At 40.7% G+C, this 25,448-nt stretch overlaps 1 protein-coding gene across 4 annotated transcripts in view; it reads left to right on the forward strand.

Annotated features, from left to right (window-relative positions):
* The window catches only part of PLEKHM3 (pleckstrin homology domain containing M3), a 117,479-nt gene that overhangs the window by 38,983 nt on the left and 53,048 nt on the right, over positions 1–25,448 (forward strand). For 3 of the 4 annotated variants that reach the window (XR_001920525.2, XR_001920526.2, XM_018071612.2), the window contains exon 6: positions 2,584–2,647. Coding sequence is in view for 2 of the 4 variants with exons in the window: in XM_018071612.2 (XP_017927101.1) it covers positions 2,584–2,647 (64 nt within the window). In the remaining 2 variants the exon portion in view is untranslated. Of the gene's footprint in view, positions 1–2,583; positions 2,648–19,707; positions 19,866–25,448 lie in introns of all 4 variants that reach the window. The other variant, XM_008931095.2, reaches the window with a different exon arrangement.

Genomic DNA, 25,448 nt, shown 5'->3' on the forward strand with positions numbered 1-25,448 from the left:
AGAAGAACTGCAAATCCAAAACTGGGACCTGTCTTACTTACTGAGGGGTTTTTTATGCCTCAGTTTCCATAGCAATGGAAATAATCACTCCTCTCACTTGAGTGCCAAGTATGTGTGTGTATATATATGTCTTGCATAAGACTGGGAGGGCAGTATCTATTTCTTTTCCCGGAAATAGATTTGGAAAGGAGGAGGTGTGTTGGATGCCTGCTCTGCAGAGCTGTTGCTGCAAACTAACATGTCTTAGGGAAGGCGACAGGTACAGGGATAGGATGTTTGTCATTAGGGCCTGTACTGGCTGAGACTCACAAAGGAATTCATGAGTTTGCTTTTCACCTGCACACTTTTTATTAGGAGCTAGAACTTGCAGGAAATAAAATGCTGTCCTTGAAGGCAGGGGAGTGTGATGTTAGTCATCCATACTAAGTCGCTGACTGTTTCTGCTTTATGGGCTATTCAGGCAATATCCTGAAAAAGGAAATCTTTCATTAGCTAATTGTTTTCCTTAGCAGTACTGTAAGAGCATCAGCAAATAATGCAGTTCCTGGCAAAGCTGCACCACTACTTAGTACCTGTCTGTGTGATCAGGGGAAATTTTAATGAAAGAAATTCTATCTGAGCTGAAAAAATACTAATGCTTCAAAATGCTGTTCAGAGTTGACTCATTAGCAATCAGTTTTAATAAATCTGCTATATGCAAATGAGGAATCCCAGTGTCATATGTTGTCTGATATCTGGATTTTGACTGTTTTCGAGTGATCTTTGACATTGTGCCAAATGTATTATGAAGGCATGATGCAGCAGAACCACTGAAACACATTCACCTCTAAAAGGAGCAGTGGATATCACCAACAGAGCTGAAAGGGGAAAATGGCAGTATCCTAGGGAGACTGCAGCTGAGAATTGGGTGGGCAGAGTGAATATGCTTGGTGGGTGAAAAGGCACAAGGGCACAGTCCAGCTCCAGAAGAGTGCCTAAGATGGGCAGTGCTCTGTTGTCAGTGCCTTACTTGCAGAATTTTTCTCCTTCCACCCCAATAAAGCTTAAATTTTTTTCAAAAGTACAAAAGGACTTATGAGACTTTGTACCACTCAACAGCAGTGAGAAGTCCTAGGCCCTTCAAGACAGCTTTGAAAGCATCAGTTTAAGGTGGTCGCTTAAGACAACTAGTGGAATACAAGGAACTGAGGTGTTTTCATTATTTCTTAGATTTTCAGTGTTCTGTGGAAACATTGCAGTTGGTAGTCTTAGCCCTGTTGATCAGTGTTTCAGCTGATTATGTTGTTGCAACTTCTAAAATATTTTCAGTGAGTTTGCTATGTGCTTTCTTATTAGTCTCACATCGTGATCATGTAAGTTCGTATTGGCCTTTCAGTATCTTTGTGGTTTTTTTGAACATATCCAGTGGTCTCTCTGTTCTCTGCCATTCAGTTCTACCATTACAAACCAGTCCAGAGCTTCATTCGTGCATTTAATAATATCGAGAATTTAATTTCTGTATTGCCTTAAAACTACCTGATTGTTATGTAGGAACAGAGTTCACAATTTCTGCTCTAAGAGAGCACACATGTAGTGTGAAATAGTTTCACCTCTTGAGATACTTGGTTGCTTTATTTGCAGAAGTGATGTGACTCTCCACTCCCCAAAATACCTTAGTGTGCTGTATTTGTTCTGTGTGAATGGAAAAATAAAAGCTGGTCAGGTGGTTTCTCTGTGTGTGCATACAAAGATAGATGTTTTAATTAGATGTACTTTTTCTCTTCCTGACATCTTTATGGCAGATACATAGGTTTTCATAAACTTTTTTAGCTGATATCCACTTGCCTTTACAATGTCCTTTTTTTTTCTCTGTGATGTTACTTTAACCCAGTTTTTCATTTTACTGCCAGTCACTCTCATTAGGACATCTCTTCCCTGTTCAGGTTTCTGTAATTTAGCTTTTCTGAATAGATCTGTCAGTGCATAAGCAATGGTCTTGCCTGAAACCTTTGCTTATTTTAAGGTAAATAGTGCTTTCTCAAATAAGTCATTACAAAGACTACACCAATACATATATTTCTGTATACAAAAGGTAATTGATATCAATCAACTTCATGTTGCAAGAACAGTCTCTGCATGACCTTTTTCCCAATATAGTTATTTCAGTTACAAAGCCATAAATCATGTCTGAAACTAACTGTTACATCTTTGTAGCAGACCAGGAATCTTGTACTAAAATGCATAAGAAATAGTTTTAATTAATACTTTCAATACTTTAAATGAGTTATTTGTTTTTATTACTGGATTAATTGTTTAAAGAAACACCATCTGTGCTGAGGAAGAGCTTTCAGCAGCTCTAAACGTCACTGTACATGACCTGACAATTGGAGAATGACACTGGTACAGCATTTATTCTTATTGTGGAACTGTTGTGCCCATGTGGAATGCTGTAATAGTAGCTGATGCTTAAAGGGTGACATAATTCCAGTTTCTGACAAGCTCTCTGTCCAGCACCATTGTTCTGCAGCTATTTGGTGGGGAGAGGAAAATTCTAAGTTTCCCAGTCAAAAAGATGTGACACACATCCATTTTTCTCTTTTCCAGGATCTTTCCCAGAGAGTATCTTCTCCAGCAAATCCATCTTTACTCTCTTGCAGACCTTCAGCAGGTAAGTGTCCTCAATTAATTCTACCTGTTACACATCAAGCCTGTTCTCACCTTCAGTGCTAATTGTACATTCCTCTTCTAGCTAATCGTGGCATAAGTAGCTGTACTTCCAAGTCATCCCTGTCGTTTATAGTGTAGTATAAAAATGGGTTAACAGGGACATTGGTTAGGGATGAAAGAGAGAAAGCCTAGAGCATCAGTGTTCAAATGGGGCTGGTAAGAGAGACTGAAAGAAAACTGTAGTCTGCAAAGAGAGCTTTGCTCTGAGAAATTTTCATCTGATCAATGAATTCTCATCTAAGTCTCAGCCTGCAGGTGACAAGTAGTATTTATCTCTTTGCTTGAAAGAGTACTTATTCAGGAATTTATGAATTTGTACAGTCCCAAGTGCAACATGATTATTTACAAAGTGTGCTTGGCGTTACCACAAGGGGGGGGGGGAAACAACTTCCCCCCCAAGAACCTCAAAAACCTCAGCAAGCCTGCTACACAGAGTTAAGCTATGCAGTGTTACCATGACAGATGTGACCATGGGAGAGGTAATGTGACAGCAAAATGTGTCTTTGCATTGATATGGATTGAACTAAGCAAGGACCTTTCAGCACATCTGAATGGCAGAATTTTATTATGTAACAGATTAAACAAGGAGGATTTGGAATAAAGAGCTGAAAACAGAGGATAGGGAATCTCAGGTGAATGTGCCGCAGTGCTCAAATGATAATGGAGGAAGCAATGAGGTGAGATGTGCTGGCTGACATGGGGACATCTGTGTTCACGCTCTAAAGCTATTGCCAGTGACATGTAAAACACAGTATTTTAAGCTTCTTTCACCTATGTTTCCCTTCTCTAGTGGTGCCTTTTCTGCAGAATAAGGGTAGCATAGTTCTGGACGTTCAGCTGACACATTAATTCGAAGTAGTTCACATGCCCCTCGGAGATGGAGACTACAGAACAACAGGAAACATGGCTTTTGTTGGCTGGTGAAGTCACAGAGTAAAAATGATGCCATATATAAAATAAAAAGGCCAGTCGCCTGAGGTCTAAAACTGTTTCCACAGCTTTTCAGCATGTTCTGCTATCTCATCCTTAATAATCAAGCCATGAAAAAGCAACCTACTTAACTCCAGTGCTGCAGTCTCCCTGGTGGGCCTGTCTATTAGCCCCCAGTGCTTTGTAAGCTGCTTAATCAGTTCCTAACATTGGAAGTAGATATTTCAGAAGCAATCAGCAGCTTATCAAGCACCCTGGGGGAGGGACGGAGTGTTGAAGTCACAACTCATGCATTGATTTAGCAGTTCCCTTTGACATGTTTCTTTGTGTTTGTGTTTGCAAGACACCTTCTCTTCCCCTGAGGGCCCCAGTCCCAAACTTATCATATTTAGAGGCAATATAATTTGATTACCATTTCTGCTGGGGTGGGTTAAATTACATTTACCTTTTAATCTAGCTATATTGTGTTGTCAGCATGGAGAGGGTTTTCCACATTTCAGAGGCCCCAGGTTTGAAATCAGATTGCCTGTTTTTGTCAAAGAGGAACCAGAGTGGAAAAGAGAGGAGGACCCCATTGAGGAAATGAATCCAACAACCAGATAAATACTAGTACTCTAAACAGCCCCCTTCCTCCTCCCTGCTTTTCCCCTTACTGCCTCTTTCTCCTGATTGCTCATCACTTTCCACTGACCTGCAGTTTGGGTATTTTTAATCCTAAAAGTTTCACTTCTTTTGTTTTGATCAAAATTCAGCAGAGTTTTGATTCCTCTGCTGCCTATTTCCTCATATCCATGGACTGCTTTTGCACTGTATCCTGCTGTCATGTAGATTGTGTGTTTGGGGAATTAGCTAAAAGGTTTATTAAAGATTAATGGAAAGATAAGGCATAGTGAGTGAATTAGAAAAGCAGAGAGGGGTAATCTGCAGATATAAGCAACCCTTACCCTGGTTAGTCCTAGCTGAATTCTGATTTGTTTCCTAGCCAAGTTCCCTTTAAAGGTTCTAGAAAACATGGGTTGTTTCCTACCAAGCAGCCGAGTTTCAAAAATGTGGTGTATCTGTTCTTAGGGGCAAAAAGATTGAAATGCCTGTTTGCCAGTAGATGAAGCATCTTATAATACTATTCTGAAATTAAATCCAATTTAAATCTCTTTCCAAGCTTAACAGAACCTAGATATTGTGAATGCAGCAGAGTATATACTTGGGCTAATGGCTGGTCTGGGAATGGTTGTCACTTGGATCCTTTTGGGCTCTGGTAGGGAAGACTTCAACTGTGAGGCTGAAAGAAGAGTAAATTAAGAATTGCAACAAAATGGCCTTAATTTTGGAAACCTACCAAATCCTGGTGAGGTAGTGGTTGCTAGTACTTGGGTCATTAACAAATGCTTGTAATGCAGATGTGAGTAGGCCTGACCTTTAACCAGAGGCAGCAAGTGATGGTCTTTATTTGTATGTGCACACAGATGCCTATATGTACCCCAGGTTTCACTGCAGACCGGGGCCCTAGAGACTACAACAAAGTTTGCAAGTCTGTCTATGGGCATTTCTGTGGGGTACATGTTCTTAGAATCCTGGTGCTGTTGGAGGTGTTAGCAGAGGAGATAACTAATTAGTTGCATTCAGATTTAACAGGCAGAAACACTGGGACAACTTGCCTCTTCTGCCTTGCTGGCTACACTTGCTTTTCTTTCCAACACACTCTGGTGTCATCTGCCCAGTGAGTCATCTGCTGTGCATCCCCCAGAACACCACTGCTCTTTTAAGCAGTTTGTTAGGAAGGAAGTATTCACTCCTGAATTTGCTGGTTTTAGCAGACAGTACAATGGAAAAATGGATTACTCTTATGTGCAGTACAGACCCTCATGGTGCTGTCACAGTCCAGGGTAGTTTCATCCTAAACCTGCTGGAGGTGTGAACTCTCTTCTCTGCTGACATTCCTAGTGGACATGTCACTGGTTTTGTGCACATGTGGACACGGTTCACGCAAGTTGAAGTTAAAAGCTATCCATTCAGATTGAACACATGTGACTATGGGGCTGCTTTTGTTGAGACTGACAATTTGTTTGGACATAAGTTGACTCAGACAAGACTCTTCCATTTCTTAGGAAAAGTAATTCTTGCTACTTACACCAGGTAACATATTAATGGGAGCTTTTGAATTGAAAGACTTGAAGTGGCTATTGTGACAATTTCAAAATTCAGATGTTTCATCCACACAGAGTTAATTAATGTCTTGCCTGATTTTTATGTTAAATAGCAGGATATATGAGTGTACAAAAATTATTGCAGTGATGACCAGAAAGTTCCAGCTGAACATGAGGAAGAACCTTCTTTACTGTGCAGTGACCATGCACTGGAACAGATTGCCCAGAGAGGTTGTGGAGTCTCCCTCATTGGAGATATTCCAGAACTGTCTGGACTTAATCCTGTGCAATGTACTCGTGGACAGTCCTGCATGAGCAGGGAGTTTGGACCAGATGACCCACTGTGGTCCCTTCCAGCCTCACCCATTCTGTGATTCTGTGATGGTCTTCAATGTAGAAACACTCTTAATCATGGCAATTATTTCATCCTGGTTATACTGACTCCAAAAGATACAGTAAAATAAAAAGGATCCACGTAAGGGCAAAAAGGAGTGGATGTTAAGGATGGAAATTGTGAGCAAGATAGGAGATTTAAAAAGGCAATGATTTGAACACTTGTTTACATACGAACACGCAGGGAAAAATAATGAAGTGACAAAATATGGGAATTTAAAAGGCTGAGTTGAATTACATTGAATCACTGTGTAAATACTGTTATTCAAAATATAAGTGGCTTTCATTTGGTTTATCTCCATTTACTTTGGAAGCAAAGTGAGGCAAATTGTATTAAGATCATTGTCATTCTGAATGTGAATCCTGTACAGGGATTTCCTGTAGTATAATTTATCCATTTTAACATTGTAGATACACTAATCTATTAAAATTTAGCTAAAACTTTTATTTACTTCAGATCAGCTTTCCTGACTGTCTTCCTGCAGATCAGCCTACAAATAATGTGAAGAACAGCACAGAGAAAGGATGAACAGGAGAGCCCTGTTCTCACAATAATGTGGCACAGGTCATATTTAGTGAATATGAGATACACATAAAAAACCTTAATGGAAATGCTTCTTTGCAGAACACAGTGAGCTTGAGGAACTTAATGCCGCAGTAATGTCACTGAGGCCAGAAGTTTATAATCTTTGAGAGGATTAAGTATCCATAATAAGAATGTCCACAGTTACACCACATAAAATAAAGAGATTATAAGATTTCAGAATAGACATATTATACTGAGGGGATTAGGAAGATCTCTCCCCTGTTGACAGACGGATCAATGATTTCATCTTCCTCTGATGTCTTGTAGCACTGATTACAGCATCTGATAGCATTTTGGGCTAGTGGACTGTCGGTCTAGCAGAAGCATTCCTCATAGGAAAATCTCAATGTTTCTGTTCAAGTTCTTGCACATTTAAGGCTCCCTAACAAAGATGTGGAGAATAAAAATGAACTTCAATGAAACAAAAGTTCTGCCTAATTTGAGCCTAGTATATTGTAGATCAGAATGCCTTACAAGAACAAAGAAATTGTTAGTTCTCCTTCACTTTTCTAGGCTTTTAACCCATGCTGTACTTTCATTGCACCTCCTCGACTGAGATGAAGGAGGAGATTGGAAACGCTGTTTCTAGTATTTCTGTATATGCAAAACTTTAGGTTGATTTAGACGAGTTGTTTATCTGTTCCAATAATAGCAAAGAATGCAAGGAGATGTGGGCTTTTTTTGCTTTTTGCTTACTGGGTTTTTTTCAGAAGTAAAACTTCTGGTAACTCAGTCCTTATACAATTACTGAGAAATACTCAGTTTAGATTTATAATATACATCCTCATGAATTCTGAGCCCATCAGTGGTGGTTGCCTTGCCCAGCAGTTCCTTTTTATTCATTCATGGAAAGGATGGGATGTAGCATCCAACCCACATGCTTGTGCTGGTGAAAGCCAGTAGAGTGCATGTGGCTGTACTGATTGAAAAAAATGGGGTTTGGCTAACATACTTTGGGCTTGCTCTAGCTTTAGAAGTGTTACTGGGTTAGGTACATGACAAACACGCCCCTGCTCTTAGTGGTTGTAGCTGTGCCTGTAAAAGCATTAGTGTAAATTCAGTTATATCAATGGGAAAGTCTGATGCTGTCATTTGTTTCATTTGGTGATCCGATATAAGCTGTACCAGCTTAAACTTGTATTTACCGTAGAGGTTTACCCATGTAGCTGTACCAGCAGATCCTTTTAATTTTAGGCAAGCCCTTTTTTTGCTTGAGGGGCAGGAGGTGACAAATGAGAAGAAGAATTAGGTTCTTGGCAGGCCTGACTGTGCTGAGATGACTGAAGATTTGTCTGTCGCAGTTCTCTGTGGGAATTCACTGTGCTCAACAAGGGCAGCAAAATGCCAGACACATCTGTGCCATAGCTTCCACAGTTCAGAGTTCAGCACTGTTGTAAGAACATTGATTTACATCCCCAGCCTGCCAAGCAAGCGTTGACACAGCGTGTGTGACAGAGATGCAAGTCCTGCGGGGTGTTACTACAATAATAATAATACAAGATAATTCTGTACAGGAGCTATATAAAGATGCATCTTGGACCATGACATAATGCTGAAAGCCATTCTTATGTCCCAGCTTTATCACCTGTGCCTGATTATCAGTAGTAACTATATTAGCAGAAGAATATGAAAATAGTTCCAGGATAGGAAAACCCCCAATATATATCTTCATAAATATTAAAAAGATCTGATAGCAAAGCAGCAGTTAAACAGCTTGTCTACTTTCCTGTGGCTATGGCTCCTTAACCATAGAATGGGTGAGGTTGGAAGAGGCCACAGAAGGTCATGTGGTCCACCCTCCCTGTCAAACAGGGTCATCCCAGAGCACATTACACTTCAATTATTTCTGTCACTTCCTGGAGTTTGCTAACACTGAGCTACCTTTCAACAGAACAGGAAACTTCAGGTTCGCTGATATTCCATGTGTGTGTAATTTCCCAAGGTGCTGATGGCTCTGGTTACAATTAGTGGCAATGGCAATGATCTTACTGGTGTTTCCTTTTTACCTCAGCTCTGCTGGGGAAGGGAGTTGCTGTCATTCAGAATGGCTCATAGTCAGGCAGAGAGCATGCAGAGCCAGCCAGGGGTGAAGAGATGGTCGTGGGTATTTTGGCAAGTGACAGCCAGGAAGACAAGTTCATCTGAGTTAGGTGTGTGTTTAAGTATTGCAGGCAAAGTCTGAAGATCTAGCAAGATTGTTAGTAGGTATTTTTAATAGCAGGACTGGTTGTTGCGCTTCTTGAAACCAAAATTTTCAAATTAAATACATGTGGTGCTTTTCCATGTGCATATGTAATCTGGGCCACTTGAGGCAAGTGTGATTTTTTAGAAGGAAACTCTGTTTAAAACAACCCAGTAGTGGTGCCAGTGGTTCGTAGGAGCTTTTGAGTTGAGATCTCCAGAGATGTTTTAATTTTTTCAGTCCCTAGAAGAAGCAGTAGCAATATAACTTAGCACTTTTCTAGTGCTTTGTGCTAAACAGGTTTCTTTTGTTATTATTTTTGCTGTGCAGAATGAAAGGTCCAGTACTGGAGATGAAGGTTAACAGTGTGAAAGATTGGGTTCTGAACTCGTTGCTATACTTCACATAAAATGATGATTCAGGAGAGGCAGCTGAATATATATTAAGGGTAACATCTCAAGGAATCAAATTTCCCAAGAAGCAAAATACTGTCTCAGGGCTACCTGCTTGGGTGAGAGAAGAAAAATTTTTTTAGAATTTTTTAAAATATACTTAGTGCTCACAGAGGTTTTTTTCAGAGTAACTGTAACCATTTTCTTGGTATGTTACTTTCTCGTTCTAAAATCCTTCAGAGGACTCCTCAAAGTGCTCTGATCCAGTCCTATGCAAGGCAGGAAAGTTTCTAATTTTGTGGTATCTCTCATGAAATAACATCTTGCTCAGTGGGCATGTAGAGTCAGTTAATATCTCTGCATGCAATTGCCTGCCTAATCTTTTAAAAAAAGAGTGTATATATATATATACTCTCTGCCTGAATGCATATTTGCTTGCGTGCTTGTGTATTTAGAGTCACGTATGTTCTTGAGCTAAGTAAAGTGCTTTCTGTTCTCTACCAGCCAAATTCCTGGTACTCTTTCAACCTTGTTTGATTAAAACAGCCTTTAACCTTTGCTTGAATACCTTTTTCTTAAAACAACCTATAATTCATCCCTGCGACAAGATTAGGAGAACTTGGGGTGTGACAAAATTGACATGTAGCTGCCTGGAAACCTTGGGGGAAGGAGAAAGAGGAAAGACGACTGAAACACAGTGAGTGTGAGTCTTGTTGCAGAGCTGGCTGTGGAGCTGGCACAGGTGATTTCCAGGTGTGTTGTTTATACTGAGACAATTCCATCTCTTTCTCACTTGTGGCAGCTTGCATCCAGAGACCTGCTGAAATTTCTGGCATTTCTTCATTTCAGTGAAAAGAGTGGGGGAGGGCTTGGAGGGACCTTGTCATCCTCTCTGTCTCCTGCTATAAATTCACTTGAACTGTCACCACTTTGTTTTTCCTCTCCCCCTTCAACGTAAAACTCCATTTTCACCTTGCCCCCTGTCAATGTGTGCTTGTCACAGATTAGCAGCATTTGCTCTTGACCTTATTTTTCCTCCTCTTCCCAGTACCTATTGTAGTTAGTGGCTAATTTGTGGAATATCTGTTTAATACTAAATTAAAGTGCAGCTTATTGAAGGGTTTAGTTTGGAAGGACCATGAACATCAAATGGCTCTGCCGTCAGTGCAGACTGCCTGGTGCAAACAAGCCAAAGGGAGCTTCTGATTTCTGTTTATTCAAACTCTCACTCGTTTCTGCTTTAGTTTGATTTATTTGGTGGTTGGTTTTGTGGGTGTTTTTTCGTTCTTTGCAGTGTTTATCCGCAGGGTTTCCGTTCGGGTTGTTCTCTGCCCTGTGTGGGTGATGAGTTAGCACAGCACAATGTGAGGCTGCATGCTGTTGCTTTGTCTGTGCCAAGGGCAGTGATGGCCAAGTGGTGTCAGAGCCAGCACCCTGTGCTGGTGTCAGCAGAGGGTGAGGGGACTCCCTGGCCTCGCCTGCTCCTGCCCACCCCGCTGTCACTGTAGCACAGGCTGAACAGGCTTTGGGACAGCCAGGGACCTGCAAAGGGTGTAAAGGGAAGAGGAGGGAGAGGGTGGGGTGGTATCACCCTTGATGTTGGGAGCTGGGATTGTGGCCCATAGCATCCCTATCACAACAAAAGGTGGAGCTCTTAAGAAGCTAACTGCTTTGTTCTTTTTTAATTTGTTTTACAGCAGCAGTGCGCAGTGACTGATTCTAGTGTGTGCGCACACAAGTAATAAGAGAACATTCTTCCCTTAAGTCACTTGCAATTTAAACAAACAAGACAGGCAATCTGAAAGGGATGACTGGGAGTCAAAATAGAACAAGGAAAGCTGAGCAGACCAGTATACTGCTCAAAAGATGGGGCAGACCTGAGATCTGATATCTGCCTCCCTGGGACTTTTACCTCATGATCATCCTTCCTTCTTCCATTTCCCTTTCCTCTGAACTAAAGATTAATTGTGCATTGAAATCATAACAAGTATTCATGGTGTTAAGAATCTGGCCAACGGAAGAGAAAAAATCCTCAAGGAAATTAGCAGTCCACAGGCATTGTCTGTTCCCTAGATATAAATGACTAGGAACTTCCCAGCCAGGGAATGTTTTCCCTTTATTTTCTCTGCAACTTGCATTATCCTTAGCTAAGCATATTGTAGCATGCTCACCTCCAAGTCTGTTTTCATCACAGAAATCCTGACCCCGCTGAAATCTGTCATGGGGCAGAGACTCCATTTACCCTTTGCACATCAGTGCCCAATTTCCACATTTAATGAATGCAAAAAATACCTGCTTGTTCTCCAGTGAACAAATAGGTAAAGGCAGTCGTATGTTTCCTGCACCCCAACCTGCTTTTGCTCTTTCTGGCTTGTGACACAGATCACCTGTGACAGAGAAGAGAATTTGTCAGAAAATGGTTTCTGAAACAGGTGATGCAATGTAAGGATAGGAAGTTGAGTGTAAAACAAAGATAGCTGACTGCAGCAAAAGAGATCTAAGGTAGGCATTAGGAACAACTTTCCAGTTGTTCTGAGCACTGGACTGTTGTAGGATCTCTGTGGTGAGAGGTTTTAAAGCAAGTCAGACAGTCGTTTCTCAGTTGGTTGTACTGCAGGGTGAGGAACAAACTGGAGGTTTCTAAAGGTGTTTTTTCTAGCCCTGTTTTCTTAGGTCATTGGTAGTTCCTTCAAAAACATATTTCTCATCTGTCTTGGAGGTGAAGAAAGATTATGAAACATTTAGTCCTCCTCCACAAAGCTTCCACTGGTGGAATTTGGAGGGTAGTGAGCATCCAAGTAGTGAATCCAAGACGGTCTGTTCAGGATATTTTATTTGCCGTTTCGTTCAATCCAGGAAGCATATTTTCTGTGGTGCTCTGAAACCTAGGCGAACCTGGAGCTTACTTCTGAACTTGTTAGCAAAAGGCCTGATTCAGACTGGCTGTTTCTGGACAGGTAGAAAGAAAACAACTGAGAGGAGGCAGAAGCCTTGTCTTTAGAGGATGATGGAAAGCTGTGCATGATTGTTCACTGCTTCTTCAGATAGCTTCCTTCTGCCAGACGTGCTTGTGACATTATTCCTGATAATTAAAGTACTTTCTATCTCTTCAGTGTACATAATTGGGGATGGTGAATGAGTTTCATGTCTACCACCCCTTCTATTTTCTCAGTGCCTCTTGGCCTTTTCATGTCTCTTCAGCATTGCGTCAGTGCCTCCTGGCAAATCCTGTCTGTGTCTGCCTCTCAGATAGAGCCAAGTGTGCGTCTGGCCTTGAGAAATAATCATAAATTTTGTTCTGTCAGGAGGAGAGGCCGGGCCAATCTAGTTGAGATTTGAACCTGTAGTTCAAGGTGTTTTAGGGATTTCATATCACTTAACCCATCCCCTCCAGGCGTCACTTGTGTCTGACATGTAAATCAGACTGGAGGAATAAGAGGAACAGATTGCTTAGTGCTTCAAAAGGAGGTTATGAGGCAAACCTGTGTCTTTAAAGAGAGTGCCTTCTAATAAATGTTATCTGCAGAGAAATACACCAGCCCCTGCATAAGTAGTTAATGTTACTGCTTCAGTGTTGGCTCATAAAACAACTTTATCGCCTCTATGACGATAATGATTAACAAGCTGATTTACAAGGGTGGGGTCACAAAGCCATTTGGCAAATTTAGCTTGTCTCACAGTGGCAGTGATACAAAACCTGAGTTTTACGGTATTTTCACCACTTTACCTGGAATACTTAACGCTGGCGGCCAGGCTGTTAAGCAGAGCAGTAGGAGCAGGTGCTCCTTTATGAGGATAATAACTGGGGTTTCCTACAGTGCTTCTGATACATGAGGAAAGTACAGGTCCCAGTCTAAGGATTCAGAAGCGTCAGGGACATTTCTAGTTCCCCTCTCAGTGTTTATTCCCTGATCATGTAGCCACAGTGAAATGACAGTGTTCCTAGACACACTGTTACATGATGCCTCTGGTTGTTGACTGGCCCTTGTGCCGTAGCTGGCAGAATATCTACCCACAGATGTGTGTAGATTTATCTTCCTTTTCTTGGATTCTGTATAGCTTCTGTTAAAATATCCTTCATCTGTTGATTCTTGGATCTTAATATAAGGATTTTTTTTAAAACTGTGTCAGATTGTACATTCATTATATGGTACAAATTAGTCAGACTAGCAAATTTAATCCAAAAGTTATTTTAATTGAGAAACCATTTATGTGGTTTTAACATACTGTGACACTGTTCAGAATTTAGACTTCTTAACCTTGTCAGTTCCTCACATTGAGCAGAACAGTGTATCCAAAAGCTCAATAAGCCATATTCCCTTTACTGTCTGTCTTGACAGTCCTGATGTAGGTGATCAAAGGTATTTATGATCTCCATGCTACGTAAACATCTGCTGCACTTTTAGAAGTTGGTAAAAATGCACAGACAGGGTAAGAGATTTGATGATTCTCACTCAAATTCACAACATAGACTCCTGCAGGGATGGAGGTCTTACTCATTACCTTTTGCATCTTAGCTAGCATTGCTGGCAGGAGCCCTGCCCTCAAAACAAACACTCACTGCCCTGAGAAATGTCTGAAAACCGTACTGTTTTTTCTCTCCTGTCCAGAAAGTTCATCACATCTGATAGATTTCAGTACTGATTTATGTGGCCATGATGCAGAGGTTGGGTATTTCTGTGGACCTGATCTAATAGGTGGGCAGAAGGCTATGGAGGTGTTAATCAAAGTAAGAGTGGGTTACAGCTAACTAATTTGTCCTTCTTTTTCTACACATCTCTCCTCTAGTTCCCCCTAAAGTTGTGATATGATCCCTTTGGAAATGACACAGTGTGAGTTTGCAGGAGACTTCTGTGCTTACCTTGTCTAATCAATATTTGATTGCTTTTCAGTTAGACACAGTCAGAGGCTTCTATTAACGTCTTTCTAATTTGAACAACTGTCAGGGACTGGAACAAACTCTAACTAATTCTGTAATAAGGTTTTTTCATGCCTGGTTTTTGATCTTGCTCTGTTTTCCAAACAGAAAGCTATTACAAGCCTTTAGTTTAGGTTACCATCTTTCTGGGTTAAAACTCTCAACAGACTTGAGAAGTTCTGCCACTGTTCCCTTGGCCACTTTTCTAGTTTGGTTTTTAATATGAAAACATATGTTGCAACACCATGTTCACTATATTGCTCTCCCGTGGGACTGGTTTGTGCAACCCTCCTTCGTGCTGGTAAATAGGTTCTCACACAAGGAGTCCTTGTTGACTGTAAAGAAAAGACAAAGTGACTTGACTTCTCTGCTGTGTGTAATGGGCTGGGGTTTGTGCTGCACAGTGGCAAGGCAAGGGCTGGGAAGTGGAGGCCTTCAGAGGTGGACTTTGATCAGCATTGTGCTTGGCCTGGAGAGCTGGGATAAGAGATGGAGTCAGGACAGAGCTGTACCTCAGTATGTGTTGGAGATGAGGGGACTGCCTCTCCTCCAGTGCTGGGCAGTGTCATGGGCTCAGAAATGTGTTGTGAAGGTAGGACACAGGGATACTAGTGAGAGTCCCCTGGGCAACACCTGCTGCTTCTGGAATTTGTCTGTGAATAATGGCCCTGTTTTGTGCATAGTGTTTTGTGCATAGTGGGCCACTGAGGAGGATTTCTCTGGCTTGGAGGTCTATGGCCTTTCCAGTTCTTATTCTCTGGAGTCAGATGGCTGCCCACTTGTTTCTGAAAACATCTCCTTGATAGAGCAAGGGAACTATGAGTAACTTTAAATAGAAGGATCACAAAACTTCTGGAGGACAGCAGCCCTCCTGACAAGTAGTTAAACTTTGACTGATCACACATTGCCCTCATAATCATATTAATATCATGTATCAAAGGGATTTCAACTTGTACCCTAGCCCCTGCTCCTTCCTTTTAGCTTCTCTGTCTTCCTGCTGGATCAGGAAAAACATAACCCAGTGCATGTGTGTCCTGTCTTCCCACTGCACAAACCTCTTGCAGCCTTTGCTAACATTGGCTTGTCCTCTGGTGTTCAACAGTTCCTGTATTTCCTCCCCCACACCTCGCTCATTCAGAGCATAATTGTTTCTTTGGAATTATACCACTCCCCAACTCAACAGTAGCACAAAGATATACTGAGAAGAAAGTTTGATTTACCTTTATTCATAACTTTGACTTGTATGAAAAGCCTCTGTTCTAGAAAGCATGTAAAATAATTGTCCCAACACCCCTTTGGCATGTGTTCAGATACTTTACTTCAAATACTCCTTTAGTTTCTCCCAGTGCTGCAGACAAGTCTGCCTTCCCCTCTTGCTCTTCAATACAACTTCAGCTTTCCCAAGCCGGGTGCAGGAGGCTGGGCAGTGGGGCAGGTGGCTGCTGCTGCTGGATTTCCTAGTTTCTCCCCTCCCTTCCCCGGCAGCCCAGGACATAGATGCTCTCTGCAGTGTGGGCAGGGAGCCGGTGTGGGAGGCTCCTCCAAAACACAGTTTGTCCCATTTAAGGTGGGGGATATGTGGCAGTTACTGTAAAAAGCAGTGTTTGTTTTATGGTTTAAATTGTAAGTGCTTTGAGGGCAGGGCCTGGCTTTTATGTATGTACATGTGGGTGTGTATTTTTATACAGTTCTTAACATGAGACACGCAGTTAGGAGCTGCAGTGTGCAAAGCCATGGCTTTCTGTCCTGTGGTAGCTCAGAGAAGTGTTTTTCCAGATACAGAGAGATGGACAATGATTCTGATCTGAACACTGGGACTATTAAGAGACACAGCTTGCTTTGGACCTCTGGACACAACTGTTTTCCTTTTGTTGTCACCAAGTAGTGCACCCCAATATATTCCAGGTGCAGCAGTGATAAGCTAACTGTAGGAACATGGCTCTGTGTCCAAAATTATGTTGGGATGTGTTCCTTGATCAGTTTAGGAAGAGAAAGCTGCGTTGTACCCTTCATCAATTGATGACTAGGATGCCATCATTAATCACCCCTCATCCTTAATTTTTGACAACAAAACAATTGCTTGCACTACAAAGACTTTGGATTAGAAAACAGACCTTGCTCTTCATGTGTGCTGTAGTAGAAGAGAATTTGAACTCAGCAAAATTTTAATTTGTTTTAAGCTTCATGCCTTTTTTTGAGAGACAGGAATATATTTTTAAGCCTTTGTTAGATGCATGCTGAGGCTGTATTATATTACTGGGATAAGTCAATGGTGAAATTTTTGGTTTCTTTTCCTCTGGCATACTCTTAACTTAGTTTTGTCCTAAATTACCACATTTCTTCTGAAATGTGATGTATTCTTCTGCAGCTCATAGTGTGTGATTTCACAGTTTCTCTATTTTGTAAACTTATTTTGTAAGTTTATTTTGTAAACTGAAATGTCCTTAGGAAAGGTTCAGGTCAAAGCTTAGGAGTGACTCCAGCAGTGAGAACAGAGGTATGCTGGATTAGACTGCATGGGGGCTGTGAAATCTCGGTCACTGAAAGGCCTTAGTAACAGGTACAGCTGTAAAGAATGACATAAATATTACTAGCTCTGCCAAGATGGCCTCTTGAGGTCTTTTTTTTCTCTGATAATTTCCCTGATATCTGGATAATAACATTTGATTAACACTCTTCTATTCTTTTAAGTTTCCTTGAAACTTAAAATCAGAATCTAGCATCGGCTGGGAGAACATCCTGAGGGTCTTCCATTGTGGTTCTGGGATGTCTAAACTGACTGACCCTGGGCCCCTGGCTGTCACAGGAGAAGTTTTGACAGCTTTAATTACATGCCCTATGCTCCTTTTCCCAAGCCAGAGAACACTCACTGTGGAACTGTTACCATGAAACTCCTACTGGGGACAGCAAGTAGATTCCTTTCTGCTTTCCCAGGGTCAATGGAGATGAGGATTTTATCCTTATTAGCTGCAAACACGAATGAAAGAAGGCTGCAAGGAAAAGTCATATCCTGTGCACAGCCTTGAGGTCTCTGATGAAACAAAATAGCACAAAATTTACAGATGCTAAAAACAGTGATAACATTGGTTTGATGCTACATTGTCTTCCTTCTGTAATACAGTAAAATAGCCTGTAATTCACATTGCAAAATTGGCATGCATGGCTCTTTGAAGGTATCATCTTCATTGTATGTCTGCAGTGGCCAGAGTTACAAGCCCACCCACTAGAGTGCTATGACAAGCCATACAAATAAATAACCAGGGGCAAATAACACCAGCTCTTCAAGGGCAGCTGTCCACTCAATATATCTTGCTTAGGTTGTGAACTCTTCAGTATAGGAAAACTTTTGTGCCTCACACAGTCTTAAATTCACCCACGGTGCTTAGGAAGGAATAGATCATGTTAATTTTGTTTATTACATTATATAAAATGTTATTTCAGTTCAGTGACTTTTAAATCTTTGCTGACAGTGACATTAGTACAGACTTAGAGAGTTTGTTTGCAGCTGTGTCTTCAGTCTGGCATTTTAAGCTGAGCACTTGTGGCCTGAGGTGGCTGCTGTAGCATGAAAATTCTTTGGAAAATATGCATGTATTGTGATTTATTTATCTTTGTATGAGTATTTCATCTGTTAGTGCTAAATGGGTTTTTGGAGGGTGACTATAGCAGTGTCGTTACCTGTGTGGCTTCACTGTTTCTTTCTTCCTGTTTATTGAATACTGGCAGCTTTTGTGTTTTTCCCCTGCTCCCAACTTGTTTGGCTTTCAGACCCTCTCTAATTCAGGAGTCTGCAAGCAAAAAATTTCTTCCTTCAAAATGAAAAACAAAACCCAGCATAGACGAGCTAAATTAGCTTCTGACCATCTGTTAGAAGGTTAGTAATACCACTGCCTTGAACTATGGCTTCACTTTCATATTTCATGCAGCAGCTTCTCTGCATTGTTTATATTGTGGTCGAAGGGGATCTTCCTATACCAGGATGCAATAGGAACGTCATTTTTCCTCTGACATGAGCAGATGTCCTATCTGCAGTACTAGCAATAACATTGCTGCTTCCTGTTGTTGCAGGTGTTGTTAGCAGGCTGGAGCTGAAGGCAAAGAGGGGGCACATTTCAGCCAGTGCCATTCAGTGCCATCAACACCAGTGCTACCTGTGCACCTCCTTTTCCAGGTGTACTCTTTAGCAGTGACTATCTTATGTAGCGGGCAGGGAGTTTTCCTGGAACACAAATTTATTTCCTTTCTATCGTACATTTGCTCCCAAACTCTGTTGTTCTTCTCTGCCTTGACCTCTATGCTTTCTCTAGATTTGTTTACACTAAATCCAAATTACACGTGGTGTGTGACCATATTTAGGGAAGGGGTGCCTGCACTGAATCTGGCACATATTTAAGTGTAAATCTCCCCTCTCTTAGGTTTCAAGGCACAGCCTTGTGCAAGTCTTCAGTCAGCAATTAGTGCATTCTTTTTCCTTTTTACAGGAGTTTGCTGTCAAATCTAGTGACACATTTCTATCACTAATCTGGCAAACTGCCATTCAGACCACAGGAAGCCCAGGAGAGAAGAATATACACTTAGGGCCTTATTCCATGTTCATTATTCCCTATAGCTGCAGAATTCCTTAAAGTCTCTAGAAGTTTGATCTGAATGGAAAGTATTTTGCCTGAATAGCACCCCTTATTGAGGCATTGTCACCAAGTCACAAATTTAGATGAGTGTTGTGGCTAGCAGTTTAATCTATATGGCTTGGCTGGTTTTTTTCACACCAACACGGGGAGTGCTAATCACTTCTAATGGTCTAGCCAGGATTGTCTGGCAGTGAAGGACTTCTCGATTTGAGAGCTGGACACTGAAGGGAAAAAACCCCACTTCCTCTTCAAGACTTTAACTGAGAATTTATTCCTTTTGGCAAGGAACAGAATATTGTATTTGAATGATTTTCAAAGGGAAACACAGTCCTGCTAAAGGAGGAAAGCCAGGGTTCCGTTCACAAAATATATGCAAAAAACTTGTGCTTTGGAGGAAAAGAAACAAAGACAAAACTGCCATCTGTGCATAAAAAATAAAAGAAGTGCAAATGGTAAATGTAAGGCAGTATTCTCATATCTGTCAGTTAGAGATAATGGGGAAGCCTTAAACTCTTTTCCTATTTACTTCTTTGTGCCTTATTATATGAATCTGTTGTTGTACTTAAAGTGCGTACTAATATTTTATGTTATTACCATGTAGAGACTTCAAAAGAGATTGTAAATTAGTTTCCATGTTCAGATCATTGCTGGTTCATTGGCTACTATTATCACTTGTGATTTCATGGAGCTATAATTGTTGGGAAGTAACTTTCCTATTGTTTTTGCCAGCATCACCTATAATTTCCATAATAATAAATATTGTCTCAGTCCTTCAGGGCATTCTAGTAATTTTTGGGGGGTTCATTCAATACTGTCTTCTCATTCCAGGTTATTGAAGGAAAGCTGGCTCCTTTCTTGGGGAAGGTGATCAAGTTTGCCACCTCTCATGTGTACAGCTGCAGCCTTTGTAGCCAAAAGGGTTTCATCTGTGAGATTTGCAACAATGGAGAAATCCTTTACCCCTTTGAGGACATTTCTACAAGCAGGTACTCTACTGCAGTGGTGTCAGTCATACACTTGATTCACTTTACGCATCACACCCTTGCGGATTCCTGGCCTCCTGACCTCATACGTAGATAACTAGGGGCTGGATTCCACTGGTGCACATTCCTGAGCAGGTGCAGCAGATCACTGGTCCAGGGAGACCACCTTGAGCAGACCTGGAAATAAATGAGAAGAGCTGCTTCCCAAAGCCCTGTAGGTCTCAGAACAGCTCTTCAAAAAGGGAAGAGTCCCCAGTAGCATCACACAGCATGATTTATCCAAAAGTCTTCTGAGTTTGCAGAGTGTCCTGAAAAGCCAAATGGCTTCTCTGGAGTGATCACAGACATCTTTCTGGTCTCTGGTATCACTGGGCCCATAATGTACTGGGATTGTCCATTATAAAATGATCACCATCTGTTCTGAAGTGTTTCCCCCATGAAATGTTATGGCTAATGCTCTACTCTCTCTGTGTGCTTACTCCTCTCTGCCTGTGTATGCAAGATTTAATTTTTTTTTAATGACATTGCTATTCTCAGGTGGCTACAAAGTAAGTATAACTGTATGCCAGTCCTAAACTATACAGAAGAACCTTTATTTCACATTATGTAGAGTGCTGGATGCCAGGTCAGGGACAGGAGTCACATGAAAAACCTAAAAGCAAGATGCAGGAAACCAGAATAGACTTGGAAACAGCAATGTTACTACTCTTTTCCAATAGTGTCTTGGATTTTGAATAAAAGAGATGGAGTTTTTCACCCTTAACAGAAAGACAGTGTATCTGACAGCACAGCATTCCTCCACAGATAAGTACTTTTTGGCTGTTTCAAATACAGTCGTTTTCTCCAAAGAGTTCATTTGAAGGAAAAAAAAATTGAAAACATTTTTTCCAATTGAAAATTGGAAACAATCAAGACCAACCTGTTAAAAGGGCTTATTAAGAATCTGATTCCCCTGTGTGTGCAAAGATGTTAAATTACAAGTAACCAAGAACTACTCTTCAAGGATTTTTCAGTCTAATCTGAGTTTCAAAGACTGTTTGCCCATTTTATTTCCAGAGTCTTATTCTAAAGAATGCACTGACAAAGCAGTGGACATAAGCTAGACAAGGTGTGCATCTGAGCTCTATAAACAATTTTAAGAAAGAATGTATCTAGGGTGCATGGCAAGATAGGCTGAGTTAAAAAGAAAGAGACTAAGATAGCATAAAACATAAGATGTCTGTTGAGACTGTATAAAAGGCGATTGAAAATATTCCCAAAAGATTGATGAGAATGTGTAAGAACATTTGGGAAGACAGATTTACTTTAGAATTTGATTTGTCTGGGGGATTTTTGTTCCCAAAAAAATTATTGGGTCCCGCCCTTCAGCTGAGATCAGACATACCTTGCAATTACAGAGTTTAAAACCTTCTGGAATCAAATAGTATTTGTCAGCAGTTCAAGCCAACAGAAGTTGCTCTAGTTCCTGCTTTTATGTGAATTAGAAGCCAGAAAGGACTTTTGTTCATGTTTCACAAATGTGAAGTTGTGGTTCATGTCATGCCAAAGACAGCAGCCTTTGTTAATGATTTTAATTAAAACACAATCAGCATGACAGGTTTTCCAATATTTCTCTTTCTGATTTTGTTGGAGATCATCCTGCTTACTCCTTTTGTACTCCTTATCACTAGACCTTGTTTTTTTCCCCAGCATTTTCCATTTGTCTTCCTCGTTAGTTTTCTTATCTCATTACTACTTGTGTGTGCATGTGTACTATGTGAAATTAAGCAGATTATTTCTGTTCCATATTTTTGCTCTGGAGACAAGTTATGCCAACAGAGGAGTTTGTATGTTTTACTGTGCAGCTGCATCAGCTGCAAAGCAGTGAGGGAGAATGCCCGGTAGAGGGGTTTTGTATTTGCTTCTGTCTCTTGAAGATGAGGGAGGTTTCTGAGGTAGGTGTGCTGACCTAAGACAGGTGTAGGGTGAGGAGGCTAATTAGAAACAGGTAAGGTACAGAGTAACCTGTGGCAGATGGAATGGCAAGCTGCAAAAGGTTCATGTGAAGACTTGCAATTATACCTGAAAATTCTGGTGACGTGTTCAGTTTTCCTTGCCAATTAAGTGTCGTACAGAGCTCTGAGTAAACAGCTCAGATTTGTGATTTAGTTGTACTACTCTGAGTCCTGAATGTACAGTGAGAATTGACTACAACTCCCTTTCTCCATCCTGGTTTTCTGGAATTGCTGTCTACAGCACAGTATTCACATTTTGGGCTCGATACTAGACTGCCGAAGTACCCCGGCTGAAGCTGCTGAGTTAAGGAGGGAAGAGCAGTTGAGCTCTGAAGACAGTTTTTCCTTGCTTTTAAATGATGCTTGTTCACTTTTGAGCATGCTATTAACTCAACCAGCAAACTGGACTGTAGGGTTAGAAATATTCAAAAGTGGGTGCGTGACAGATTTTGCAGACTTCAGCTCTTTGCTGAATATTTGAAAAGTGAAGCCTGCTTGTATGGAGAGTGTGTGTGTGTATGTCTGTGTTGAGGTGGCATTTGTTTTTCTGGCTACCTCCCTGACCTTTCCTGCTCTTTAGAGAGAAGAGTGACAGCTGTCAGAGTGGTCAGTGCAATTCCAAGGTGGTTCTCAGCTGGCTGTTAACTTTTCATCTTCATAATCTCTTAGGTCAGCTTTGAGGTGAAGAGACTGTTTCTCTCCAAAATATTCTCAGGAGTTTCTGGATCAGTCTTCAGTAGGAATTTATGAAGGATGGGTCTTCTTTAGATAGATGCAGCTGAGAGAAAAAGAGGGCCCCTCTTGAGGGCTGGAGTTTCTCTTTGGTCTGGTTATTTGCTTGAGTCATTTTTGTCAGTCCTTGGGCAAACAGAGTGAATACCTGGGTTATGCACTCCTCAGGGCTTGAATACACATATATTACATACCCTTCTCTCACTAATCAGTGTGACACATTCCTTTGTTGGCAAACGGTTCCAAAACAAACACAATCAGTTCATTTAATTAGCGGGTCTGTGGGCTGTGCTTGGCAGGCTCTTTACATCCTGCTCAACAATACAGCGCAACAGTTTGCTGCCTTGAATGTAAGGGTGGGCTCACAAAGTCATAAGCTTTCTAATGATATTTCCTTTCTTTGGCTTTTCTTGGGAGGTGGCCATTCTGCAGAGATCTTAATGAAAGCTATGACTCGGCAGTTAAACAGTTTCTTAAAAATTGTCCCATGTTTTTGATGTCTCTTCCAGTCAGGTTGATTCTTTGGTCCTCCATTTCCCTCTTTTCTGTCTTACCCATATTTATATAAATCTTAATCAGGATTCTTTCTGAATTTCACAATTTCACCATCTATTGGAAGGCCTTTAAATCATGAGAACTATATTTAAAGCCTCCTGAGTTAATTGCACATTTCACAGAGCAAATTGCCAACTAATGTAAACTCCCACAGCTCTGCTTTTGCTGCAGCCCTGGCAACTTAAACGAACATCTACGAGCATCTACCTTCTATTTATTTCTGGGACTAAATTTGCCCTGGGCTTAAATTTAGCGAATAAACATATAAAATTGTTCTATTATATCACTTATTTTATATTTACAAGTGTTGTGAAATGACTTTAAATATTCTTGGCTCTAAATGGGCTTGTTAGAACTATCCTTGCCCATTAGTTAGCAACCAGGCACTTCCCCTCAAGTTGTTCTCATATTGCTTATTCTTCATTAATGTGGTGAAAAGTTTTTGTTTCTTCATCCTAAAATTAAAACAAAAAAAACAAAACAACAGAAGTAAAAAGACAAGGTCTGTGTAGTGGCACTGTTGTCTATAATATATGGCTGGTTTTGTTTTACAACTTAGAACAATTTTTAACAAGTTTTAAATCTTAAAGAATACTGAGAAAATTATCTTTGGAATGAGAATAAAAGCTCATTAAGGAGCATTTTCTGTCCCATTAAATAATTAAGCAATTATAGTTCTGATTAAGATTATTATGTGTTACCCAGTTAATAAAGTTTTGGTCTTGTCTGAGTGTTGTCATCGTAGTGACTACTTTGACAGGCAATTTGTTGTGTTTTGCTGGTAAAGCTACTTGCTTGGTTAAGAACAATTTAGTCCATTCCTTGCCTTTTATGTGCTGACTGTCGATGTACGTGAACCATGGAGAGTCGCTCTTTTGTGTTCGTATTCATTTATCAAGGCTAAACTGTTTTCACTTTGCTAAGTTAATTTGTTCTGCAGATCAGTTAAGACGTGTAGACCTTTTAAGATACAAACCAGAAGGCCCAAGTTTAAAATAGACGTGCCACAGAACAGGCTTGACTGTATCAACCAGCTTGGATGCCTCTATAATCTTTGGCCACCATCCTGATAAGACCTATGAATGTACTTAACTTTGCACATAGTGACAAGTCTTACTAAAGGCTCTGAGGCTGTGCATGCCCAAGTCTTTGCAAGGTTACAGCTCCCTGTGTTATGAATGCTTTGTCACTGGACAGAAGCAGCTTTGAGCAATTGGGAGAACGTTAAAGATAAATATTAGGTGGAGAGACTGAAATAGAGCATTTCCAGGAAGTACCTTGGCACAGGCCAAAGGCATCACTCAAAGTATGTCATTTTCCCTCTTGCTTTGATTAGTTTGTCTTATGCTAGAAAGCCTTTCCCCAAGCCCAGTTCACCTGAGTTGTGCTGGTGGTTTAGTACCTAATTTTTTAGCTAATCGAATGTTGGTAGTTGGTTCAAAGCACCCTGACGTGATCTGCTCAGCACTTTCTTTAAAGAAACATAGGCGTCTAAGTAGATGTTCTCTTGGTAATTTAATTTCAGCCGAATATGTCAAAACGGGTCAAAATTTTCTGGCCCACATAATCTTATTTTTATTTGTGCAGCGTAGCACAGTAATGTTATCTGGAATATGTAAAAAGAAAGTGATAAAATATACTGGCTTTTTCATCAAGCATTGTGTTTGGCGACTGAATTAGCTCTAGAGGTTGGTTTTTCCTGCCTCATGTCAGAGTGTATTTTAAGTAGAACATTCAGTCTAAAGGCAGATACTTATTTCAAGTACGAAGGTCTCTGCAGTGCTTCCTTATGCTCTTCTCCCCTGGCTGGGCATGGCAACCATCTTGTTTACAGTTTCTATTTTGCAGCTTCCCTGCTGTGCCTTCTTCCTCACTCTAGATATTTCCATCTTGCCAGTCAAGACCTTTTAATTCTTTCTCCTCCTTTCTCATGCAAATTCCCCTTTTAAGATAGACTTCTCCATCTCCCAAATATGGTTCCTTGTAGACCAGGTGACAGCTTTTCAATTGCTTTTTAGCTCATGAAAGCAAACACTGTCAATTCTTAAGTGCTCAGAAATTCTAAGATTACCTTGGGAATTTGTTGTTTATGTATTTATTTCTTTATATGTTAAGTTTCTTTTTTCCATCTTGGGTCCAGGTAGACATGTCTTCAGCATTAATGCGGAGTTATGAAGTCTGGTTGCCTTTGCCTTTCTCTTTTATTGAAAGCAAAATCCTGGCTTAGTCGTGGGATTTTTAGACTTGAGGCTGACAGAAAAATGCAAAATAATAGAATCATGCAAACAAATTATAATAGTTAAGG

This window comes from Manacus vitellinus, unplaced genomic scaffold, assembly GCF_001715985.3.
Source record: "Manacus vitellinus isolate BGI_N305 unplaced genomic scaffold, ASM171598v3 scaffold_20_pilon, whole genome shotgun sequence".
In the NCBI taxonomy this organism is placed as follows: domain Eukaryota; kingdom Metazoa; phylum Chordata; class Aves; order Passeriformes; family Pipridae; genus Manacus; species Manacus vitellinus.